This window comes from Centroberyx affinis, unplaced genomic scaffold (assembly GCF_046629955.1).
Source record: "Centroberyx affinis isolate AG114_WGS23_722 - 3 ecotype Tasmania unplaced genomic scaffold, CSIRO-AGI_Caff_v1 ptg005445l_1, whole genome shotgun sequence".
In the NCBI taxonomy this organism is placed as follows: domain Eukaryota; kingdom Metazoa; phylum Chordata; class Actinopteri; order Beryciformes; family Berycidae; genus Centroberyx; species Centroberyx affinis.
This window is the reverse complement of record NW_027282725.1, coordinates 172,247-199,746: the sequence shown is the minus strand read 5'-3', so window position 1 is coordinate 199,746 and position 27,500 is coordinate 172,247. Positions and strand designations below refer to the sequence as shown.

At 39.5% G+C, this 27,500-nt stretch overlaps 2 protein-coding genes across 2 annotated transcripts; one reads left to right on the top strand and one right to left on the bottom strand.

The window, feature by feature from the left end:
- Positions 1-400: 400 nt before the first annotated feature.
- On the bottom strand, positions 401-12,532 carry zc2hc1a (zinc finger, C2HC-type containing 1A). Its single transcript, XM_071546788.1, has 10 exons — positions 12,440-12,532; positions 11,567-11,640; positions 10,246-10,362; positions 9,575-9,601; positions 7,452-7,593; positions 7,026-7,168; positions 5,909-6,014; positions 4,028-4,103; positions 3,559-3,663; positions 401-2,342 (listed from the first exon to the last, which is right to left on the bottom strand). Exons 1-10 carry the CDS (start codon positions 12,459-12,461, stop codon positions 2,207-2,209), a joined length of 948 nt encoding a protein of 315 aa, XP_071402889.1. The 5' UTR covers positions 12,462-12,532; the 3' UTR covers positions 401-2,206.
- Positions 12,533-15,544: 3,012 nt separating this feature from the next.
- pkia (cAMP-dependent protein kinase inhibitor alpha) lies at positions 15,545-21,799 on the top strand. Its single transcript, XM_071546767.1, has 3 exons — positions 15,545-15,642; positions 18,571-18,748; positions 21,599-21,799. Exons 2-3 carry the CDS (start codon positions 18,598-18,600, stop codon positions 21,673-21,675), a joined length of 228 nt encoding a protein of 75 aa, XP_071402868.1. The 5' UTR covers positions 15,545-15,642; positions 18,571-18,597; the 3' UTR covers positions 21,676-21,799.
- Positions 21,800-27,500: the final 5,701 nt, after the last annotated feature.

The window sequence follows — 27,500 nt, the reverse complement described above, 5'->3', positions numbered from 1 at the left end:
ACATTTGTTACCTTACATCACCTTTTAAGCATGCCATTTTGTTGGTTTACGTAACAAAAAAATGGATAAGCATGCTGCCTTTGCCCCCAGTTTCAGCTATCATAATTAATGTAGCAGCCATTTTCTGTTTCCTCCAGGGACTATGCAAAACACATAGCCATGTAACTAATTTCTGTATGTAAAATGGATATTTTTTTCAGCATAGTAAGCATCATATATTGTTACTCATACCTATCTAAACTAATGTATAACCCATGATACATAAATTCCAAATATATTTATATATAAAACCAAGTAAAGGCTTCTGTGCAATGCATTGTATTTACTTATTTCCCTAATTTACCTACTAACAGTGTAGACTGACTCTCTCCCACAGACACTCTCACAATTGCATCACAGCTCTCTTCATAGAAGTTTATTGAGGGTGGATATACAGTACATGGCAATAAGTGCACAACCGTATCTGGGCTAACAACCGCTGTATCCAGTATAGGCAAATGCACCTATCCAGTACATGAAAGCAGTTTGCTTCTGGGGGTGCTGGGGGAGGGAGGGGGTCTCACACAAATGTCTTGCTCCTCAAAGTACTCAAGTACTACAATACTCAAAGTAATATGACTGACAGTTTAGTGAGTGACTGATCATTACCCATACACCTCAAGTAGAGGCACTATCCCCACTCAGTTTCCCGTGTCTAAATAGACTGTGTGGGTGTAAACGATTGCCGTTGTGGTGATGGGAAATAGTGTCGTTCCGAGGAAGTATCTCAACAGGAAACACCTGGCACCTGGTTTTCCAGATAAATGTGATGTCTGTGGTCTGTGGTAACTTTGTTTTTTGGAAAGAAAAATGTCAGCAACAACGGGTGCTACTGGATTGGAGTTCTTATCCCCTAACAAAGTACCTCTGAATAAGATGTGGAAGCTTAGATAGTATGTTCCATGTGCCTTAGGCTATGTGAAGTTACTGCAGTACCAGTAGCATAGTTAAAAGTATAAGCAAGGAAACTGACTATACTTAAGCGCCACAGGGGGATGCCTATACGAAGTCACTGAAACAATTCTGAACAAAATCCTGAATAGCCAAGGTTTTGAATAAACCTGTGGGCAAGAGAAGGCATGCCTAAAATCTTTAGCGGACACATCACATGGACCAAGTCAGAATAGCAAGAGAACAACCATTCATATCTCGAGTCACACAAGACCCATGTAACTGAATCATGCCAATGCAAAACAGTTAAAAAGGACTCTAGCAGAACTCCACTAATGATCCTAAACACCTGCCATGTCCAACTGAATACTGACTCAATAGAAACACTGTAAAGGGAAAAAAAAATGCAACATATCCAGGTGCATTAAAGTTTCATACAAATCCAAATAAAACATTTAAATTCTGTAGATAACATAAAAAAACGATGCAGAGTCATTGTTCATTCAGTAAAAATCAAATGGAAAAGAATATGAAAATAAATAAGCCATTCATTGTATAAAATGAGGGGGAATAAAAGGGTTTGAGTAATGCTACATTTCAAAACACCTGTATAGAAATGTTAGGCCTATAATGGTAGCAATAAGGGAGTTGGAAACAAACATTGCTTTTAAAGTAATGTACAAAAACTGAACAGGTAGCACTGAGATTTAACAGCGATTTCAGCGACCGGTCCCTGTCAAAGGGATGTGAAACCTTTCCCAAATTCCAAAACCTTTTCTTTACAATAACACATTGTCTTTTTCAGTAGTCAATCATATTGCACTTCAATAGGAATATATTTTGTATGTGAGGGAGCGGAGGGCGATGGGAGAAAGGAATTCAGGATTTCAGATTACGGTTGATTGGGGATCGGGATAAAAGGGCACAAGCACTATCCACCTCTACCAAGTCCCCCACATCTTTCCTTTATCTCCTTTTTCACATTTGAACCCATTTCCTAGCTTTATTTCCTCTCCACCTCCTCTACTCTCGTATTCTTTCATCTAAGGATGCACCAATAGTAGTGTTTAACTACTGACTCTGAGTACTGAACTCTTAATTATTGACCAATCTGATCCGGAGTTGGACCATGTTAGTGTTCTGGACAAAAAACGAAAAAAACATATTTTCTCCATTTCAGATGATACATCAGTACGTATCGGAGTTTAGGTTTGGGGAAATTCTAATGCCAGTGTCAGTATCGGTGCACCCCTACTCTCTTCTATTCTGTGCTCCTTCAGATACACATCCTCCTGATCCCGCACTCGCAGCAGAATTTCGCGGACTCTACAGGATACTTGGTCCCACACGCGTGACAGAACTTGCTCTTCGTTCCACCGTTGTCCACTTCGTTCCCACTATTGGCATCATTCCTGAGAGGTTAGAGACAGAAGACAAAGCGCTGGTGATGCATAATAATAATGTTAGCAAATCATAAAATGCTTTGTTTATGTAGGGCTTTTTAAGCTACTCAAAGACACCTAACAGAAAATGTATTTCAAAGACTACTACCGCTGAATATTATCATGAAAATCGCAATCAAAAAGTCATTGAGTCATAGAGATTCCAGTCTGAGGAAAGTTTTTTCACAAAGCTTGGCAAAGACATTTTCTGAGAAAAAGTGAAACAAGTGTGAATAATGAAAGGACATTGTTCAGTGGGAGTGTCTCGAAAAGATGAGGAATATTTGTGATACAGCGTACAAATAGAACACCACTAACCCCAAAATGTGTGCAACTGGAGGGAACTGGGAAGTGTACTGCAGGTAATATTGCCAATTTGTAGTTATTGAATTTCCAGGGCTATGTTTGCTGACTCAGTACTGGAGATAAAATGATTGCCTGTGATAATAGCTTTTTTTTCCCCATTCTTATTTTGAGATATTACAGATTTTTTTAAACTTAATTTAATTAAAGCTGGGTTATGGTTTGGCTCTACTTGGACATTTGTTGCTGGTGGGATGAGATAAGAGAGGCAAGACTGTGTAATTATTTTCCAAATCATAACTATCATTTAAATAAAGAACAGAGCCTACAGCTGTATAGCATACATGATTATTTAAATAAAGGCAGACCGTATATAATAATATTCATAATGTGTTTGTCCTATTTTGGGAACCATTCTACTCTAATATGCCCATAAGTATCAGTCATAACTTGCAGGAAATGCCCGATTTTTGGGGAAAAAACAGAAACTAGAACAAAAAAAAAAGGGCCATTGTTTTTTTAAGTGACTTAAGTGCTATTTTAGAACAGAAATATGCCTAATGAACATATATTTTGTTTCATTAACATGAGTGGAGGTGAATTGTGGAAACCATTTGCATCCTTACTAGAGTGTGTTTGCTAGTTAAATTACCAAATGGGAATAGAACAGATTTTGAATTTACAGCTGCATGCAATACAGCAACAAGCCACAAGAGGCCAGGATACTAACAAACAACTTCACTCTCACAAAGCCTTCTCCTGTTGTGTGTCTTTATAAAATGATTCATTGTCTTGTGACCCTCGTGGCTGCTCTAGCAGATGTCTTAGAAAGTTGTCAAAGGATTTAGCAAGGAGGGGCTAAAAAATCTGAATGTTGGCTTACCTAGAGTTGTAGTTGTCTACTCTCCTCTTGTTGAGTCCTACTCCAGACTGAGTGTTCTTCACAGAGCCATAGCCAGAGCTCATTGCTCGGGTCTTACCCCCCACACTGACGAGACAGATGAGAGGGAGGGGAGGGACGAGTCAAATGTATAGTTACGTGGAGGGCTGGGTTTGTAAAGATGAAGCAAGCTTTAAAGCTGCAATGTGCAAGTTCAAAACAAGAGGCACTTGAGCTGCCTACTGACCCGCCATAATCACCATGATATATTAAACATATCCAGTTATGTTTAGGTCATTAATTAATTAGCAAATATTTCTGTGTCGACATACTTGTCTTCACATAACACATGGGTGGTATTAATATGAGCCCTGTTTCGTAAGGTATATTAAAAAGTAAAGTAAGGAGTTATAGCAGTTTCAAACAAATCTGTTTTGCTGTGCTGTGTGTTTGTGTGTGTGTGTGCACTGACCCTGACGGAGGGCTTGTGAGGCCGGAGGGAATACTCCTCACCGAACCTGCAGAGGAGACCTTACTAGATGGGATTCCTACAGAAAGAGAAGGAGAGAGAGAGGGGGAGACAGAGAGAGAAGGAGAAAGAGAGGGGGAGAGAGAGAGAGAGAGAGAGAGAGAGACAACACACATTCAATGCGTCATTGTAGTCCATGTGATAATCTCAGTCATTAAACAGAGTCTGAAATAGCTGATCCAGCCCAGCCTGAGGGAAGGTCTTTGAGGTCTTTTCACATTCACTCATTCATAATGCACTTTTTATTACAAGCAAATGTCAAAGTGCAACAGCAAAGGGCTAATTAAAAGCAGACAAAACATACAGGAAAGAAAACTGTTCTACTGTTGCACTCACTGTAAGCTGTGCTGACTGGATAAGATTGTCAGTTAAATACCTAAACTATCAAAAATTAAAATAAGGTATGATGGTAGAAGTCTGTTAGAAATGAATGGAGGTTGGGCTGAAACAAACTGAAAAACCAAAGCACCCAAGTCAGAAGTGAACATGGAACAAGCTTCACTATCACGGCTTCTTGCAACTCATTCCAAAGCATTTTAAAGTTGAATGATTTGTACCCATTAAGAAATGTAACTGGGTTATGAATGCTCTGGTGACAAACTACAATGGATTATAATGTGTTTTCTTGATATTAGACACTCATGAAGTAAGTAACTAATTGCCCCCTTTACAGTTTGGGTATTTTACAACAGCTTCAAACACAACTCTGTCAATCAGAACTTAGGAAGTGTCCGTTTAACTAACTTTATCACACAGCTTTGTTGAATGCCCAATTCTGATTGGCCAATGAATGCATTCTGAAGGTTTGTTATTTCTGAATAATAGATGGCTGTTTAACATCTAATCACATCACTCTGCAGTCAAGAAGTCCGGTTGATTTTGTTGATTTATAATCAAATACGCCACGACACATTTTTCCAAAAAGAAAAACAAAAGTTGCCTACTGCAGACAGTCCTCCTGGATTATTTTTGGTGTAGGCTTGCAAATTACTTTAGCTTGTACCAAAATCATTTAAAATAAATATTTTGTGTCAAATGATTAACGTCTTTGGTAAGTAGGCGTGCAATAAGTGGGATAATGTACAGCAAGCTGGCCATAATTGCAAAATAAGATGCTTCGGGGTCATCAAGATCTTGACGAATTCACCCTGTTGGAGCTTATGTAAGGGATAATGTACAGCGAGCCGGTCATTTACGCAAAATAAGCCCCAACACAAAGCGGATCAGGGTCTTGATTCACCCTGCTTTTTCTGCAACGATGGCCGGCTTGCTGTACATTATCCCACTTATTACATGGCTACTTACCAAAGACAATCATTTGACACAAAGCAGTAATTTAACATGATTTTTAAGATACACTGTACTACTTTATCTTGTATTTAAGACTCTCTCTTTATAATAAGATAATAAAAGGTTAAAATAAAATAATGCAGTGGAGAACAAATTCTGCTCTCTGTCTGTCTGAATTTGTTGAATTTGTAGACGGTGTAAAAATGAGAAATGCCTGTAGCCCTCAGGCTCGCCCAAGATATCCTTGTTGTCATCTGACTGACAGAGAATGAGAGCGAGAGACAGGAACAGAGTCTGTGTGTGTGTGTGTGTGTGTGTGCCAGTAATTGTCGCTGTGGTTGAGTGGATGAATGTGTTTGACTGAGCTGTCCCGAAACTCAAAAAACACATAAGTTAAAATGTCTTCCCTTTCTGCACTACACTGAAAAGCAACAAAAACATGTAGGAGGAAGTTGGATGGTCAACTAAAGAACCACCAAGTAACCCACCAAATAAACAAGTACCGCAAATGTAAACAATGCAGATCCAGCTTACCAGTGGACTGTCCAGAGCCGGATCTCTGGGGTAAACGAGAGGAGGCAGAGGGGATGGTGGACGCAACAGGGGAGTTTACCTTCTTCACGGGAGTAGGAGCCTTGTACTGAAGAGCGAGAGAGAGCCAGTGTTAGACAAATTAGGGGTGCCAAGAGGGCACAACACAAGAGGGAAGCCATGGAAGCATGGGGTGGGGAGCTGGAAAATTGGTATTCTCATTAGAAACTAAATGGTGTCCAAGATTGATTTTTAAAAAGGCTGAGCGTTACGTAGCAGGCAAATTTTGGAATCCAATCACCACTTTTGAAGGTGAACAAAAAAGATTTCCTTCCTTGCACAAGAAAAACTTTGTACGCTGTTGTTTTCCATGAGTCATACCATACCTGTGTCTACAATGTGCAATAAAAATGAGCCTGTGTGTTCGTGTGTGTGTGCGTGACCGCGGCCATGTCATACCCTGTGGTGCGGTTGTGCCTGTGCGCACAAGTTTACGATGCAGTATTTTGCTCTGTGTTTCGGTGTATTCATACAGGTTTTAAGCTACTGTGAAAGCTATACAAATGAACAGTTGAATGAATTGCAGAGATACATAGCAAATATCAAGTCGCAATTTTACTCCATCATGGCACAGTGGGTAAACTCAACAGATATAATGAAGGCAGGTACATTCAGAGTTCTTAGCCAAAATAGTTTGGACCCCGCTGTTTTTATTGGCAGACATGTTAACTCCCAAGTCATGCATCATAGCTGTTGCTAAGTAGCTGGCAATCCGATGCCTGCCACATAGTGGGTGTGTCACAATGGAAAACACATAGAGGGAATTGTTATGGGTTTATTAACAACACTAGAGAAGGAACAACATTGTATTGAGAATAGCCCTACAAGATTTTGCAGTAATATATTTTGTATATTTATGTTTATAAATGGTGTAGGGTTTTACACACTACCAGATTTTGCAATATGTCATGATGCTTCCCGATTTGGAAAATGTGGCTATGATGGCAGCTTTGCACTTATCTAATACAAATATTATTTTTCCACCAAAAGCCGGGTCCTCCAGATCCCTCTCTTTGTGTGTGTGTGCGCGTGTGTGCAGTCTGAGCATGTCAGCTACTACCTGTGTGCGAGCAGGAGGTTTCTTTGCATCTCCTAACTTGCCCTTGTTGGGCATTCGGGCGGCCTGCTCCCGGCAGAACTTGATGTGTCTGTCCGCTGCATTCTCGCCGAACCTCCTCTGACAGTACGGACACTGGATATAGTCTAAACACAAAAGAGGCGGTGAAAAGATACGCTCGTAACTGGATCTTAACGCTCTACAGTGCCAGAAATCCTGCATATTGTTAAGAGACAGCTTTAAGGACTGCTGCATGAGGGAGATTTGATTTGTACTGATCTTTTTTTCTTGTCAGTGGGGTTTCCCACATGTTAAGGCCAAGCCATTCCGCTCCATCTTCCTTTCAAATTTTACAATGCTGCAAATAAATGTATCTAAATTGTTTTTAGTTTCTTGATCAAGTCCAATTGCCCTGTACCTATGTGTTACCTGGGTCATAAGAGGGAGGGGGCGGTGGGGGTAATGGTCCCCCATCCTTTAAGACCTGGTCGATGCCCTTGGCGGCCCGGATAGTGGCGATGAACTCTTCATGTTTTCTGCGCCAGTTGGATGGCTTCTTAGGGGGCTCCGCCTGGCGGGAGGCAACACAGAGGAGATGCTCCGTTACACCAGGCGCCCCCCCCCCACCCTTTTCAGCCCAGGATCCAAATTAGAAAGCCGTTGCTGCCAATGCAGTAAACTTCGTCACTGCAATCTTGATGTGTTATATTATTTGCATATACAGTATAAAAAGAAACAGCCTACAATTGCTTGTCCCTTGTCTTCCCACTAGGGTTGCAAAATTCCGGGAATTTTCAAAGTTGGAAACTTTCCATGGGAATTAACGGGAATTTATGGGAATAAACGGGAATAAACCAGGAATTTACGAAATTGAAGGTATGCTCTTAATAGGGAACTTAAATATAGTTGGGGAAAATATATTTTAGCATAATCCTGACTAAAACAACCAGATATCATGCAAGTACAGTTGAATATCTATGCTATTCCTCAATCACATGCACACATAGCACACTGCTTACTGCAGGGCTATTGAGACCACGCCCCCTACCTGCACTGTGCATTCCTGTGCATTTTTGTTAATTTTTGAATGGGTTGGGTTGGGGGGATGAGTAATATTTAACTCAACATTCATGTTTTTGTTCTTCAATGAAAGAATTGATTGTTCAATAAAATATTTAACACTTGATAAAGTTCTACTTACAAATAAATCTGTTTTAATTGTATTATTTTGGATGGATGTCTGCTTATAACAAAACAAATATTTATGCTTGGATATGATACCTTTCCATTAAATTACCCTCAATTCCCAGTTAATTCCCATAAATTCCCATTAATTCCCATAAATTCCCATGGAAAGTTTCCAATTTGGAATATTTCCAAAATTCCCCAGCTTAACTTCCCATGGAAATTTACCGGAAACTTTCCGGAAATTTACCGGAAATTTTCCACCCCTTTGCAACCCTACTTCCCACAGTGGCAGTGTGAGTGGCATCTACAGCTAATGACTTCTGACAGAAGTAGTCCACTGTCATCGGAGTTGCTTCCTTGGCAACAAGATAGCCTCATTGACTTCCTACTTCCTCCTATTTGGTTACAGTCCTCAAGTTCAGCAAGCCTGTCTGTCTGCCAAGCACAGGGTGAAACATGATTTCAATGGAACTGAAGCGATTTTTATTTTTCATTCCTTTTTAGAACACATCATGTATGTCCCTCATATGACAGAAAAGTTTGATTGCATGATATATTTCTATACATCATCTATACATTCTGTCACCTCCATCACCATATTTTGATTAAGAATGATTACTTACAAAGAACTTATTACCCATACTGCTAAGTGATGTGATTGTGAGACATATGACACCTAGAGCTGATGTTCTATTCAGGCCACTAATCTGAAGCTATTTTTATTCCAGCAGTAGAGAGAGAGAGAGAGAGAGAGTTGACAGCAGTTAGTTGAAGCCAAGACAACAGAAAGCATAATTTCCTTGTTTGAGTTGCCATCCAAACAACTGTCAGGCAGTGCAGTTCAAACTGGGCAGGGAAGGACTGCGGACTCTGTTACTCAGTCTGAGTGACCTACTTTGGGACTACATGGCAACCTCTACAGAGGTAGTGCCATACACTAAGCTCTGCAATTTAAAAGTGGATTGTCAAGAAGTCATCTGAGTCAAAGATAGCAATTAGCTCAGCCGCACAAACCAGAAGTAAGACTGTCACCCAGTGCAAGTTTAAGAAATTGCTAAAATAACTGTATATGCTTGAATATTCTCAATAGCAGAAATGGGGTACAAGAGTAATAGTGGAAAATACCACTGATCAATTTATTTTTTACTAAGAATGCCAGTGTGAGTCCACACACAGTTCCAGACCAGTCAGCTCAGTGACTCTTGTGAAGGAAAGCAGTATTAACAAAGCAAGAAACACTGAGGGTAAATACCTTTTGGCCTTCTGTAGATTAATTAGTAGGCCTAGGCATACAGAAAAGCTGTGCCACTAAATTGCATGAATATAGACCATAAAGACAAATGAAATAAGATGAATCAACTTACTTTCTCAGTGGAGGATGAACTGTGCGACTAAAATACAATTGAAAGTGGTTTAAATTGTATAAGAACTTGCCAACACAAATTACTGAATGTCATGAATAGAACAGCCGAGCTGCAAAACGTGGGCTGTTCATTACAGGGATCATCATTATGTTCCCTCAAAATGACAGGTCCTATACAGCAGCTAGCAACATTTTAACAGCTGACCCACTTCTGGCTTCCAGTGACTCAAGTCAAAATAAGAATGTTTCTTGTCGGACGGACCAAGACACACAAAGCTATTCATGACAGTAGCTCCGCTGTTTTGAGCTGTGTGGAGTGTGTTATGGAAATTTAAATTAGAGCTGTCCAAAGCATTAGGTTAGATTTTGTGTCTTAAATATTTAGTGGATGAATGAATGCATGATCTCAAGTTGATGATACATGGACAACATTTAAGGCAAATGGGAATAGGAATAGAAATTTGTAAATGACAGATCATAAGTGTAATGGAAAAAAAAAAATATTCATGACAGCATGTACAATTTAGCTTCAATTCATCAAGTTTCTGAAACAGAGCTTCAAAACTGGGAATTACAACTTTTAGTAGTTTCTTCTCCCTGTTCATTTTCCTATTGAACTCTGTGGTTTGGGTCTTGGTTCGCTTTGTGTCTGCTCATCAGGTGTAGTCTTACCTTTGCTTTGATGGGTTTGACAGTAGAAATGTCTGTGCCCTCCGCTCTCTGTCTACTGGAGTCAAAAGCCTTCCTCTTTTTGGCCGCTGCCTTCTGGCAGATGGGTATATGCTTCTTCTGCAGGCAGGGAAAGAGATGGCAATGGCTAAATACAATGCAAGTTAAATCAGTTTCGACACACACATTTTAGAAACACCTGCCATTACTTGAGAAATGCAGCTTTCTATTATGCTAGCTCTCAAATTGTTTAAAATCACATTTCCTTGTTTACAAGAGCCAGAAAGAAAACACAATTTCTGTAGCAATAATTGTTTTGTAATTCTAACCAAACATGATTTTTCAACAAGTCTCATTCAGGGAGTTGCTAATGGTATATTAATAATGACTCCAGCTGTGATGAGTGGGTCCAATACTTGTTTGCATTCTACCTAGTGTCACAATTTCATTGAACCTCCTAACTGCACACGCACACGGGCCTAGAAAAACATTAAGCATCAAGCATTAATGCATCAAGCATTAGCATAGCATTAACAACTAATGATCTGTGTGTGTGTGTGTGTGTGTGTGTGTGTGTTTGCATTACAAGCAAACACTATGTTCCTATAACTTATTGCAGTCACATTAGCAACCCAAAGGCTGTGTGCAAAGTTTCTCATAATGGGTGAGCAGATCTAGCATCAGTAGTTACATAACCACAGTAACATAATCACAAACAGTAATAATAATGATAATCTTTGTGTATATAGTACTTTGCAGTTTAACAAAATGCTTACATAACAATAAAACTATTATAAATAAATAAGAGTTGTAAGTCCTTTTCTATAGTGCATTAATCTCATAGTGAGACATGGCTCTTTTATAATGGCTACATGTGAATATTGCCTCCGTTCTGTGGTTAGATGCCTTGGCAAATCCAGAAAGTTCACTTATCTGCCCCCAAAAAGCTACAGCACTTGGGTAAGAATTTCTCACCTTCCCTACAAAGTGCCTTTCACAGGTCCCTACTGGCTGGTTGGAATGTAGCCAGTGACACACGATTATCCAAAGAGCTGATATGCTGTCAGCTCATAATCACTGTGGGAAATATCACCAATACACTGGCCTAAACATGGCCAACAGCATACTCAACATACCAAATTTATCCTCTCAGCACAATACCATATACCACAATGACCATAAAATCAATGCATCATTGGCCGTTCTGTGTATCATACTATTTCTGAATCCTTTCTGTGTTGTTGTTGGTAACAGAGGTGCTTGTGAATACAGGCATTTTGGCCTGTGACAAATGACCCAAAACCAGAGAGCGCTTGTTTTTTACCAGGACTTTGGGGAAGAAGCTTCTTCCACAGATTTTGCATGGACACAGTTCCTCGGCAGGAGGAGCTTCACCGTCTGCAGTAGTCAGATAGAGGGGCAGTAGAGAATAGAGTGTATAAAGTGATCAAAATGTAGTGATAGGGGTGAATGTTGTGATGAACAGTGAAGGTCAATAGCTTGGCTGTCTTTGTCTGTCTTTCATACTGATGAGGGAGGGAAGGACAGTTAGGGCATGACACAGGCAACATTATAAGACAGTGTAACCTAAATGAGTAGTTTTGCCTCCAAAACTACTATTTTGGTCATAGCTGTTGGCACAATGACCCAGCCACAATGTCCCAACACGTTGCCAATTAATGCTTTCAGATGGCTCCAGTAATAACTTTCATTCATTACAAGATAATTAACTTTATGCTGCATCTGTGGCAAGCTTTATCATTAGGCTACATATAATGAAAGAAATTGGGAGGAGGGAGGGTCATACAGTAAGGTTGTGTGGACTGTAAGGACTTAAAATACTCATATAACATTCAAGACAGCAAACTTCTGGCTGCAGCTAGCTACTGTAATTAGCAAGACAGCCACAAACAGGCTCATTCGCAGCAAGCTAACACAGGCTAACGTTAGCTCCGGTAGCTAACACTGATTGTAGGGATCACACCCAGTCAGAGACAGCGAAGCTATAGCCTCATCCTCGGCCCTGCCTAGCATTACTTAGGCTAAACACCAAACAATAAAAAGAGGTCGCTGTAAAAAAGAGCGACCTCAAGCAGCAATAAATCCCCCAAAACAGGAGGATGAAACGGAAAGGCTGGGGACTTGATTTTGCAAACAATACGTAAAAATAACACCCTGAACCCACAATATATCTCACCTTCAAATTCTTCCATCATCATCCCTTGTCTGATGCTGCCAGTGCCACAAGCAACCAGAAAGTAGCCGAGCGAAGAGAGAGGATTCACGTCTGCGTACTTCCGCCGTCGTTTAAACACCGTTGAAGACTACAACGCTTTTTTGGCTAGGAGTCAAACAGAGTGTCCCAAATTATATTTAACGGTCTGTGCTCAAATTCGGCGCACTTTCTCTTTCTTCATCGATAGGCTTACTCTGTTTCCCAAATACAATAATGTTTAGGGTCTAGTAAGCTACTGAAAGTGTTGTGAGACCTAGTACACATGTTGTTTGGCAGGTGTTACTCGCCTGATGTCAGTGATGGACATTCACGAAGGTTCTTGCGTAAATTAGCTGCTGTATACATTAGCTAGATATCCTCCTGGCTGATTATTCATTGATATTGTAATTTTAGTCGGTTGTACCTGTGTGAGACATGATTTCCGGTCTTTACATAGTGAACGATCTTGACATAATATCATCTTTGGTTGCCAATAGCAACTTGCTTGTCTCGGAAACCGCCTCACATGGTAACATCCGAGTATTTCATTGGGTGATACTGTGCGGCTTGCAAAGAGGGGGTGGGTGCATTGTTTACTTTGAACAGCAGGTGGGGCGTGGGAGGCAACCGCCTACCCTCCGTAGAGCCCAGTATTATTCCCAAATATGGGAATAAAGTACATGTATTTGCGCTTTCTACTTTGCAGTAGTTTAGATATCAGTTGTTAGGAATGAGAAATGTGGCATGGCTCATTTTCATTGAAACCTAATAAATTTCAGTGTTGCCTGAGCTGAATAATAATAGTTTATCTTTAGATCTGGTCCAGTGGTGCAGTGATATATAAAAAGGTGAGTAAACAAGACCTATGACCTCCAGTAAGTCATAAGGCAAACAAACACCACTATAGATAACAATGATTAATGTCATCATTTAATCAGTTAGGCTATATCAGCAGAAAAGTGTTTTATGTTTTTACCCCGTCATCACATAACTTACATCAGTTTGGTACTACTTTGTAGCCTATAATGACATCATAAAGATTTATTTCAGCAGCAAAAGGTGGGTAAAGTGAGTTTAAGTGGGTTTACCCGCCACTTCATCCCTGGTTTAGTATGTATCTCCCTTATATGACAGACCTCATTTAGAGGTGACTGTTATTGTAGCCTCCAAACACTGAAACAAGTGTATGCCCCTGCCTTTGTGAGCTCAAAGACTTGACCAAAGCAAACACACTGAAGCTCCCAGATTGTCCATATTGAACACATGTGTCAGTTGAATGGACTGATTCACAGCCAGATGCTATGAGACTGCAGTAAACGTGTTGCTGAATGGCTACAGCCTCCACGCCTCCACCACAACAAGATCACTGTTTGTCAGACAGACCCACAGACAGTTTGGTGTGTGCTCTCTCTCTCTCTCTCTCTCTCTCTCTCTCTCTCTCTCACACACACACACACACACACACACACACACACACACACACACACACCCCAGACAGTAAACAATAACTGCTCTGTCTGTACTGACATCTGACCATTCAGCTTTCATTGCAAATTGGTGTGTTGGCCTTGTGAGAGCAAGTGGTTCTCATGGGTTCATCTCAAGTATTATCATTCATTTTTAGCACAGCCCCGATGATGACCTAGTGGGAACATTGGGTGATATGCTGGTTCTGTTGCATAAAATGAAATGATGATGTATGTACTATTGATGTTGCTTACTTAATGGGACTTTAGCACTGCAAATATAAGCGTATCTAAGCCTATATCCCTAATCATACTGGAAGACTTTGTTCATCTCAAGGATACCAGGTCTGGTCTGGTCTGGATAAGACTCCAGTGATGTTTACTTTTAATTTCACCCTATCCATAGTCAAATAATACTATATGACTTCACATAACACTTGGGTGTTATTAATGTGAACTCTGTTTCTTGCAGCATTAAGGAGTAATAGTACTTTCAAGAAAATCAATTTTTCCTCATTAATATGCAAATGTATGCATCAAAGTGCTCCAAAAATCGAATCAAATCATCTACTCTATATGTGGAAACCTGTGGTGTCAGTACAAAGTCATGTATTGTTCTTGAGTTATTGTGTTCACAAGAATGTATACAGGCAGACAGACAGAGAGACAGACAGATAGCATTTGTAAAGTAGACCTTGTTATTCCCTATAGGCCCATTTTGATTGATCTCAAACTACATATAATTATCAGAATGGTGTTATTCAGAGAGAGGACAGTGGTGACTATTTTCCTCTGTGAAATATATTTTACCTGCCCTTACTAATATCTTTCTGTTAGAAATTCATAGTAAGTGCAGTATTATCCTTAGTTAAGTTAGGCCACTTGTACATACATGAAAATTGTTTTTTTTTTCCTTCTACCTAGTTGAGCCCCTGATATTTGGGCGTAGACACTGTAGGGTCAGACCATTCCCACCTTTTGATACAACTGTGCCGGGAATTAAATGCAGGAAAGATTTGGCAAATCTTAATTTTCCAGTCAATGCCTTGAATTGCCTTGTATGGTATTTTTGCTCAGGGGAAGTCAAAAAGTTTCCACCATAGAGATTAAACTGTTTAATTGATATGCTTTCTACATAGGACAGAGCTTAGGAAGAACTATTGTAAATGCTATAATACATTTAAAAGGATACTATACAAGTATCACAGCAAGTCCCTATGGCAATATTATAGGAATATTTTTGTTTGACAGCCCATATGACACCAGCTGCGCACTTTACGCACATTGCGTTTTTTGCGTCCCGTTCATCTGCCTGCCTGAAAGCCAGCTGAGTCAAGTTAGCCAATGATAGCAAGGGTAAAATCAGAAGTTAGGCTATTTTGCCTTCAAAATAAAAACGCAAAATCTGTGGCTTTTGAAAACAAAACTATGTATTGTGGTGTAGGTATTGGTTACAGAGCATTTTGAGAAAAATATAGTCTAAATTGCGTTTTCATTTACCACAGACTACTCTTTAAATATATGCTCTATCAAAAGTGGTTGTAACGTATGCTCGTCAATCAGGTCTTTATTCTGAAATTTGTTATCCGGAAGTGGTTTTATTCTAGCTAGCTTGACACTGGTGGTAAACACTCCGTGAGCGCAACGGGAAAACCGAAGTAGCTTTCATGCTGATGTGATTGACCCCCGCGAATATTTGGAAGTCCTCAACCCAAACAGGTACACTAGTGATGATATTGATTACCATAGCAAAACATGAATGGAGGTAAAATGTCTTCTACTCCCTGTATAACGTTAATATCCAGTGCTGCGTTTACTGGCACTGACTCCATGGGGGTCTTTATCAACAGAATAAGACATATGGCTGATGATTTATTATTGAAATCGATTGAAAGATGTCGATCTCCTCCTCCATCATTACTGGCATGTCTGTACTAGGCCTGGACCAGGTCTGTGTCAACACTGAAACAATGATTTATTAGGACAGCATTGCGCACGACTGTTTATATTAGGTGCACCGCAGCGCCTCCATTTATTACTAATGGGAAGATAAAGGCTGGAAGACACCAATGATTTAGAACATACCCTACCAAATCAATACAAACACACTCTATAGCCTAAATCCCTATAGGAATTTTGATGATGATAGGAATGATTTTTTTTTTTGGTAGGACAGTGTGAATTCAATTCAGCATTATCATTTCAACATTGTATATGCACGCCCAGAAACTAATGGAACTTATTTAAATAACTGAAATAGGTGTAACTTATGCAATTCTGGGCTCAAAAGTTCATATGTAATGTACCTTCTTGCATGTAAATTGAACACCTTTGTACACGGTTGTCAGACATGACAGGCCTATCCAGAGATGGATCCTGTGTGTGTGTGTGTGTGTGTGTGTGTGTGTGTGTGAGTGAGAGAAAGCGATGGGCATCATGCAGTCTCAGTTATGCCCAGCCTACCTCGAATAACACTGGCATGAGCTGCTGACTGCCTCAACGGGACTCCATGCCTTTACTTCCCTGATCATTACCACATTCAGTACCGTCACGACTGATTTTCTGTTTGGCAGCACAACAAATGGTTGCAAAGCAGACAACCTTTTAACTTTTTCCAGTTTTAAGTCAGTGACAGAGAGGGTATAGCACATTGGCCTGCTGTATTATTCAGTGATTGTCATTTGTTTGGAGTCTATTTTAGGAATATTGTTGTCCTGACCAGCTGAGCTCTAGTGGCCACTTGGGAGCAATGCCATAAGGACAAGCTTCAGCTTCAGCATGCCTCTACAGTAAAAGCAGTAGAGCAGAGTGGTTTCTGAAACACACACACACACACACACACACACACACACACACACACACATACATTGATGAACTGCTGATGTTCTGCTCCATGGGTGTAACAGTGTGAGTAAATTATGTAAGCTGCCAATTAATATGTCATAGAATATGAGGATATATGACACATTTGCAAAGAATGTTCCATCACTGTCAGCTCTAACTGAAACAATCTCTTCAGTGTAAAATATCTACATTCACCTGCAATAGTAACAGACACTGAATTAATTAATAATGATATAAATATCCTCAAAAATATATTGATATTTGTTCACTGGCTGGCTAAATGGTAAAAGCATACAGCTCTACCGGTTCTAAAATTCTTTATTAAACATATATTTTTTAATGTAGGCCAATTTATTATTGGTACAGTAGAAATGCTTAAAAAGTAGGACCTATAGACAGAAGTATTTTGCCCTTGTCTCATTTGACTGCAACTCAAAATTAAGGCCTGACTTACTCAGATGTTTACAAATGCAAATAAATGACTTATGACATTTATGACATTTCATAATATCCATTTATTTTCTAATTAAAAGTAATTGTTTTTTGACTACCCAGATATCTACTAACTGTAAAAACACTTTTGGAAAACTCCAATCATATAAAGCCTAATAGTAAGTAATAATCAGATTGATCTTCGGCAGGTCTTTATGCTGCTGTCTTCTTTTTGCCTCTCTTGCTTCCCTATGTTGAGCCTGATAATTGTACATGAAGTAACGTCTGTCAGGTCTTGCCCATCCTGACACCATTTTGAGAGCGCCAGCTGAACGGGAGCGTGCTCAGATGATGACAGAGGGGTGTGGGGCGGGGTGTTTGTGGGGGGGGGGTCCAAAAATAGCTGTGGCCAATCACAGCTTGCGCAGCACTGAATATAGCCACAAATGGAAGTGGGGGCTGAGGTCAGTTTTGCAACTTCCTCATTAGTTAAAAGCCCAATCGTTAATCATGAAATAGACAAAACTGTTGCCACAGAAAACCAACATACTGGAATTTTTTGAATGATGAGCTTTTTATACTGCAGATAACAGTATCAGCAAAAAAATGTTTTGGCCATTGGAGCAAAGCCAACCCATAGGCTATTTTGAGCTAGGATAGATACAGGAAGTTGCAAAAACCTCTGCAAGTCAAAGTCTTCCAGAATCTCTGTGCACATACTCAAAATTGATCAGCTCAAAGATAACTTGGACTGAGCCTTTCATTTCAGAAAATGGGGCAGGGAAGCCGGAACCTAGGCAGTGCTCAAGGGCAGCCTCACCCAGGCAGATTGATACAGAGCGTTAGTATGTCAACAGAGGGGGCTTATCCTAAATCTCCATGGCAACGTAGCTCCCATCATGCTTTACGGTTACATCAAGTGGGATGACATTTGAAAACAATACCATCCTCCTTTGTTCCCTAATTGTCCTTTTGATTTGTTTTTTGGTTGCTTCACTGCTATGCCTCAGTTCAACTGCAACATCCTCATTGTTTCCATTCCACTGCCCCAGTATTGTTTTTTCAGCATTTATCTCCCCCTGTGTCACTGGTGTAGCCCATACCCTAGACTGAGATTAAAATGGATTAGTCGGGGATTATGTCATAAATTAAAAGGAGGGAGGGGTGCACTGTATGGGTGCAGGGGGAACCCATTGTGTCATTTTCTTCATGCCATCACATTGTGGCATTGTGTCCAGTGGGTGAACCTTCTTGTAGCTGCAAGCTGCACAAACTCTCTGTGTCTCAGACGTAGCGTGGGTTCATCTCTGTGTCTGTGTCCATGTACACGTGTGTGTGTGTGTGTTAAGTGTGTGTTGCTGTGCGTGCCAGGTCCTGCTATGGTGAGGTGTGTCAGCTATGACGGATGTGGAGGCGACCTATGAGGACTTCATCGCCTCCCGACGGTCTGGACGCAGGAACGCCATCCACGAACTCCCAGCAGCCCCCGGAGTGCAGGGACCCACTGACCTGTCACAGGGTCTGGCTCAGCTCAACATCAACACATCAGGTGAGAAACGACAACAATCGTCAATCAGATCAAGATCAATAATGAATTAATCAATAAATAGATAAATGCAATAACAAATAAAGCATTAAATTAATGATTGCATGAATGAATCAATGAATAAGGAATAAATCAATCAATAAATAATAATAATGAATTAATAAATGGTCAAATAAATGTGGGAATATTTATAGAAATCAGTAAATTAATGAATCAATAAATGAATAAATAACATTTTCATTCATTCATTCATTCATTTCTTGCTGCAAATTTGATTTCCATTTCCTCAAGCATATGCTAATGAGCAAGAGAGCAAAGGACAGCAAGGCAAGTTGCAATCGATGACTCACTGCACCCTGACATGGATCAGCCAGTGGTGGTCGCTCTCTGCTGGTGGGTAGTACAACAGCCCCAAGTTTTTATTAGACTTATAACTGTAACCCACAGAACGTGTGTAGGCTGCCATGTTCCACAAATAGTTAACAAACAACAATAATTGTATTTCATTAGCATATGCTTGAGGAAATGGAAATCAAACGCGTGGCAAGAAATGAATGAATGAATGACTGAATGAATGAATGAATGATAAATAATAAATACAAATGTTAGGTATTCATTCATTTATTGACTTATTTTTTAAATCATGTTAATTTATGGATTTCTATAAATATTCCCACATTTATTTGACCATTTATTGATTATTTTATTTATTGATTTATTTATTCCTTTATTTGTTATTGCATTTATTTATTTATTGATTGATTGATTGATTCATTACTTAATATGACAGACCTGGCCCTCCATATTTGCATAGTCTTGAAAAGTATGACTTGTAGCCTACTCCAAATAGAAATAAAGTTCTACGTAATAGGCTAAATATAATTTCAAATAATCCAAACTCATTTTTGCCATTCAATCAGCGGCTTATAGCCCGCTGTTTGTCCTCCACCAATCAGAACACGGCTCCTCTTCCATTCTGAACCTCTTTAAAGAATTACAATAAATTATGAATGATCTTGTATTCTGAGATGGTACACTGCTAGAAGACAAGAGATTCAGATATCGTGTTTGTTAGATGTGAGATGTGATATAATTTTTGAGAGCTTTGCAAAGTATACTTGGGGCTATATGTTCAATGTACGCTAAATGGCATCAACTCTAAAACTCTGCAGTGTACATGGGGATTGGAATAGAATTTGAAAGGAGTGGCAGAGAGATAACTAAAGCAAACAGCCAGTAAACACAGTGTGTTACCTGTTTCATTAAGCAGGCAATGGTGCTTTGCCAGTATCCTCTCTTATCCTCCGAACGGAAGTCTGGCAGGACCTCTCACAGAAGAAGAAATTCTCTCCTCTCTCATTTTTTTTTTTGATAGGGTTGTAGGCCCTTGTCCAAGTCCACAGTAAGAGCTTTACTAGGGCTCCGGGGAACGTGGTGGGTGCTGCCGCTGCTGCTCCTGCTGCTGCAGTAGTACTGTTAAGCCTGGTGGTAGTAGTCAAGTAGTGGCAAGCAACAACATTGCTGCCCCTGCTGCTACTTCTACAGCTGCTGCAGCAGTGTAGGCCTAGTAGTGGCAGTTCTGTAATTACATCTCTAATTAGCCTACATTATGACTTGTCAAAATGCTAATTTAAGATATCTCTAATTACGTCATGACTGGTCAAAATGCTAATTTAGGATATCTTTAATTACATTATGACTAGCCAAAACTAAAGTGAAGATATCTCCAATTCGAGATATCAGACACACACACACACACACACACACACTTAAGAAGCATGTCACATCCTAATACACATACATTTTTAATTTTGACTCATTTTACGTACATTAGTCTTGAAAAGTTTCACTTGTAAATGGAAAATAAGCGTTGTGCATCCTAATGCATTGTATCTCAACCATAGACTGTAAAAAAACGACCTCACAAACATTACCAACAGAGCCAAAATGCTCCTGTTTAGTTATCACATACTGTCAGCCTTTCTTTCCACAGCTCAGTCAATCAATCCGAGTCAGAAAATGTCTGAACAGTGACATAGAGACATAAATAGAGACAGTCGTGTTTTCAACAGGGAGCAACATACTGCTATCACAAATTGGGTCTCTAATGTATTTAAACTGCAAAAAATGTCAATTGGGGTAAGAGGGATGTTAGGATGAAGAAGTTTTTTGCAGTGTAACAAATGACACCTAAACTTTTCAGGGGTTCAGCATTTGGTTTCAGAACCTCAGCCTATTGAATTATTCATAAAATTCATATTCTTATGATCTAGGGCGTAAATGAGTTGGTGTAAATGCTGCTGTACTCTGTTTTGATAATGTGAATCATGCCAATAAAGCAACAGAGACAAATAGAGATAAATACACATTCACTATAATATTCTATATAAGGGAAAAGAGGTTGATAACAACATAGACAACACCGCCATCTGGTGATTCATTAAGACATTGCAGCCTCTCAGGACTCCTTTGTTTAGGTGGTAGTAGTAATAGCAGCAGTAGTAGCAGTTGTAGCAGTAGTAGCAGTAGTAGTAGCAGTAGTAGTAGGTAGTAGCAGTAGTAGTAGTAGTAGCAGTAGCAGTTGTAGCAGTAGTAGTAGGCTAGTAGTAGTACTTTCCTCAGTCTCCCCTATACTTGATGAGTTGAATTGTTCTGGTTTCACCTTGGCGACTTCTGTTCCTGGTGTTTTCTTGGTCACTGGACAGAGGATTCAACCGACCTCAGGCACGTCGCTCATGATATATAAAAGTCAAACAACTTCACCAGCAGTCTCATAACTTATGCATTAAACTCTCTGTCTGTCTCTTTTTCTGTTTTCCTGTCTCTCTCTCTCTGTCTCTCCCCATCTGTCAGGTGATGAGGAAGACGATACTGAGAAAAGCCAGGATTCTCCGGCCAAAGAGGAGGAGAGTCAGGCAGAGGGCAGCTAACTGGCTAAAGGCAGCAGACATTTATGGACAAAAGGAGCCGCTCCGACTACCTGATCCCTGAATGCTAGACCCCTAACTGGCCAGTAGAATCCCCTCCCACAGCTCTACTCCGAGCCAGTGACATGATCGGACACAGCAGAATCCTCTACTGCCATTGGTCCAAGGACAGGAAGTGCAAAGCATCACTATGGCAATCATGGTGCAGCCTACCCTCTGTACTTGTGCGTGTTCCAATTTTCTTAAAAGGCCTTCTTTCCTCACCACCTTTCCTTTGAGATTGGATGTGATGGTATGCTGGGTGAATGCAGCGTGGCGTCAACAACCAATCCAATACCAACCCCACTCACCCATCAGTGGTCCGGAGAGGAAAGGAGAGAAGGGAAAGGAGGCCATTCAAGGTTTTTGGGGCAAGCTCAAGTGCTTCCACAGAACCAGAACCCCCCCCCCCCGCCTATAGGATTCCATCACCATGGATACAGCCGCACTTCTAGGCAACACTTCTAGGGAACCGAGGACAATGATTGGACACTAACTCTTCCTCTGTTCTTCTTGTAACAACGCCATTGGGAGAACACTTGCCAATCAGATGTACCCAAACTATCAATGCTCACTTTTGAATCCACTCTCTCTCTTGTTTGTTTGTTTGTCCATCTGTCTCAGACACCACTGATCAAATTTTGAGGGAGCTTGGGGATGAATGATGCATCTCACCGCTGCACTCAGGCATTTTCAAAATTACACTGATTGGGCCAAGGGGGCGCTATATTGTTTGGTCGTCTGTTAGTTTATCCATGTGTTTTGCGCAATAGCTCAGACACCACTGATTTTGACAAGACCTAGGGAAATTATGCCTCTCACCGCTGCTTTTTTAAAATTACACTGATTGGCCCAAGAGGGCCGCTGCAATTACAGGTGAAAACAAGGTGACATATTGGTTACTGATTGGCCCAGAGGGGGACTGCATCATTCAAGGGGTACGACATGTTTACTGTTGCCTTGTTGATGTTGTTGGACTATGGGAACTTTATTGATGCGCTCTTTTACTTTGTCCAGGTGATCCAGGCTGAATGCAGCTACTGTGTTCCATTGACATGACTGGCTACACGCTTCCTGGTTTTGCTCTCACATGCCGGTCCATAGTCTAAGCTGACTTAAAGAAAGTATGCACTAACCTGGTGTCCACTGCAGGGCCTCATAGACAGATTATATACATTATAATACACATACAGTACAACATTTTTATATTTTTTTTAGATTTTGTTGCCAAAAGAGGTGATTTCACAGCTGTGCTGGAATTTCTGATAAATTATTTTGATTTAATATTGTAAATGTTTATAGGGTTTCATTTCCAAATGCTATCCATTTTGAGAAGAATTTGTTTTGTGATATTGATGATCAAATATTTCAAAAATACAGATGTTCCTGCTCTAATTTCCATGTTACAGTTTTTGCTAGCAAAGGTTGTAAGAAAGTGAGGATTGCTATGATAGTGAGTTTTACTTAAATGCTAGCAATCATTTTTTGTCAGGAGTCAAGTTTTCCAAAAAGTGATTTTTGGAAAGTACATTTTTGTACATTAACACAACTCTTCATTTGTGGTGAATCACCAGCCTTGGCAAGGCCAAAAGTAGCTATTTACAGTAAAGTGACTTGATAAGTAAATTACTATCTGATACTGATTAAAAAATGCAACTTACATATCATCCAATATGTTACTACTTTGTGACCAAAAGCCTTTAGTAAGCCAATAATTTCAATGATAATCCATTGTTAGTTTTACTTTCATGCCAACAGTTACTCAAATAGTTGCTATCTGATTTTGGAATGAAAACTCTTCAATTCTACCCTTTCTACTGCTCTGCCCCTTTCAATTCTTCAATTCTTATTTGGTTAATAAGTATAGTTCTTCATATTTAATAATCCATTTCATTGTCTATGGGCAGTAGTAGTATCTTTGGTCTTGTAGTATGTAATGATCAAGTTATGGATGCAGGAGTTTGGAAGGTTGGAAGATTTCACAGACTACATACAAAAAAGTGTGGTGTGTGTGTGTGTGTGTGTGTGTACCTATTTAGAAAATGTCATTTGGTTTACAGTAGTACAATACTGATTGCACTCAAATACACTGGTGTATTATTCATACTATATATTGAATTAAGATCTGTTTATTATAGACATGCGTGTGTGTGTGTGTGTGTGTGTGTGTGTGTGTGTGTGTGTGTGTGTGTGTGTTTCTCACACATCATAGTGTGTCTGTTATCATCTGCTGATTGTGGTCATTGTAAAGACTACCTTTGAATTCTGCATTTATCTTGTGAGTCAACCTCTCATCATTAACCTCAGAGAGAAAGCACCTTCTAAATACTCCATGGTATTGGTAGCTACAGTACACCGCCTTGTTCCAAGCTGTACTCCTATGGTAAAAATACCTACAGATGTGCTGCACCAATTGAATATGTGGGATATACACTCCAAAAGCATCCATCTTTATTGTTGTATTCAGTCTTTAAATGTTCTTTTCCTTAAAACAATGAGAAAAAATCTGCTATTATTTTATGTGGTAATTTTCTTTAATCAACTGACATTAGCTTGACATAAGACTGATCACTCAACTTGTTTCACTTCACTGAGAAAACATGAGATTTTAAGGATGAATATGAAATTAAATGACTTGTTGAGGGGGGCATTTTAGCCATGTATTTACAGGTCAAGAATAACTTGTGCATTTATCCAAGCATGTGACCTACAACACCTAATTCCTGCATTTATCTGCAACTCCATCACAAGTGCTTTTCCTTTCATTGTGTCTTCCATGACTATTTATTGACCTTATATTTGACTTTGTTGTTGACTTTTTAGTTTTGATGTGCAATTAAATTCCGCCAGTGAGAAATGAAACGACCACATGAAGTGATATTGGAGTGGCACTGCTAGTGTTTTCCATTGGCACTGTGTGTGTGTGTGTGTGTGTGTGTGGTTGAGAACCACTTCTGTAGTGAGTGATTAAGTAAAGACAGTCATTGCCTCCCTCAGACCCTGCACTCAGCCGCAGAAAAAACACATCAATGATAATTGATAATACCCGAAAGGGAATTTATTATTGTGATTATAATGTGTAGCAATAGTTGCTGTGATTATCATTGATACAATAAGTACTGTGATTATAGGCCTATATACGTATATATTTTGTTTTTAACTCTAGGCCACCCTGCCACCTAGTCGGGTCAGGTCAGGTCAGTCTCAGATGGTGCAGGCCTTCCTTATGATCTGCCTGCTGTAAATATCTTGCAAGCCACTCTACCAGTAATGTTCTTGTTGGGCAAGTGAAGGTTCCCAAGCCATATTATTATTATTATTATTATTATTATTATTATTATTATTATTATTATTATTATTATTATTAATAAACCTTTATTTAACCAGGTGAGTCCCATTGAGATTACAAGATCTCTTTTTTGAGGGAGCCCCGGCCAAGATAGCAGCAATACAGAGTTTCAAACAACATACAAGCAAACATTAAAAGCACATAAAACAAAACATACAGTAGCAACTCACAGAATCATATGCCTTAAAGACAGACAGGAGGAAATGGGTCTAGCTAAGGAAGCAATTACAAATTCCAATTGAATTTACCTCCAAAACCTTCACTACATTTTTGAATGCCCTAATTGGGATCAGCTCATCTAGCTGCAAATCTGTCTGCAAGTGGTTCCAGGCTGCAGGGGCGGAGAACATAAAGGCCTGTTTGCCAAATTCAGTGCGAACCTTAGGGATGGACAGTAAGAGGGTGTCATTTGATCGCAAACAATAATTACTAGTTTTGAGTGAGATATAACCACAAAGGTAAGAGGGGAGCAGACCAACTATAAGAAGAAGAATATAAGAAGAAGCCCTGACCTCTTGACTGTCATTTTGACTTCACAATAGCTTGTTCTTTCACATAGGGAAGAGCAGGAAACCATTGAAGATGCCGTGGTTATTATAACCCTGTGATGTAGGAACTATTCAAGGCCCTTCTTTTCCATAAACAGGGACTAAAAGGTCTTTAATGTTTGCAGCAAATACACTAGATTTTTTTTAATTCACCACTGTATGTGGTTACAAAGCAGGTTTTGTTGATATATGTGTAGCCTGGGGGGAAAAACACCACACTAACTACAGGGCACTAACTTTATTCCTGACTACTTCGCAAAATTTATTTGTAGAATAACAGATTCATCTTGAAAATGTGGCAGACTGATATTTGTATGGAAGAACACTGGATACTCACCTACTGTACAGTACATTGACACATGGTGTAGTGGTAAAGCTGGGGTAACACCACAGGGATTTGAATCTTACATATGTTTTCACATTATGTTGCCTCAAAGAAAATATGTTTTTCCTTTTAAATTGAATTTTTATTTCATTTAAAAGGAAGTTTATTTACAGTTATACAAGTTAAGATGGAGCGTCTTGTAGTAAATTGATAATGTATCTGTGAATAACTCTCCAGTAGGGGTCAAATAATTTTGCATCCTGTCCTGTGTAATTATAGGACCCTCATTTCATTTTTCATATTTTTTTAATCTTCTCTCAACCTATTCTTTCCTAAAATTCCACAATATGCATTTTGTTGTTATTGTTTTTTACACATTGCTGTAAAACTCTGCATTTACATATGGTGTACATAAATGAAGTTTATTATCATGAAGAAACTAACATACTCACTCATTCACTCACTCATTCACTGTTAGCCTATCTGCCCCTAGTGGTCATTAGGAGGCATGGCATACAGGATGCTGAGTATCACTGTTTGGTCTGCAGCACTGCTGTAGTGTGTAGGCTGCTTTGCATCTATGACACTGCATGTCCTTGTTTACATTCTAGACTTTGGAACAGTTCATTGAACCTTGCCTGATGATGTAAGACGGTAGCTACGGTAGGTAGCTTATAAACTGATAACACCTGAAACTCAATGTAAAACATGGAACAGCAGCCAGTAATGAGGCTAAAATTGTGTGTTGTGTTGTTTTCATTTCCCCTGATTCTGGGCAAAACACTTGATGGTAAAGTATGTAACAAATAAATGATTTACAATAAAGTAAACAAGATGATATATGGGCATGGATGACCTGGATATGGATAAATACCCTTCAGTCAATTTGTCTCTAAACTCCTACAGGAACAAAAACCAGCAGTTAACTAGTTGTGTTTTTTTCCTGAAAAATAACAAAACTATTCCTTTTTCCATAGATACCTACCAGATAATTTCTCATAAATAGCTGACTGCATGAATTTAACAAGAACTGTCATTTTTAACAGATAACACATAAGATTATAAACTGTGCTCTATAATGAACTTCATTGTGAGAAAACATTGTAATAATTTTGTCTTCAGCAGCTTGACAAATAAATAAAGGAAGAATGCTTGTTTTCTTCAATGCACTCTGAAAAATCATTTTAGATAAAAACCCCTATGGAGAAGTCAAGCCTTTCTCACTGAACTTTGAACTCAAAGACCTCAAGACAACACAGCAACTTCCACCCGCCAGTGAGGCTCAAAGTGTCCCTTCAGCGCACCACGTATGTTGAGACACAATTCTCCTCAGGTAGGAAGAGAGCTATTAAGCTGTAAAAAGAATTTCTCGGTGCTGTACTCCGAGATAAGTGAGAGAACTCTTTCCTTGAGTTAAATTAGTTTAAGTTAGATTAGGTGTTAGATTGAAGACCTACTTTATTGATCACACTCTGGGGCTTTGTCAACAGATAAACTGAAGAGTGAGAATAAATCTTTGAACATTTAATCTTTTACCTTTTAATGAAAAGGATGAGTACAAGTACAG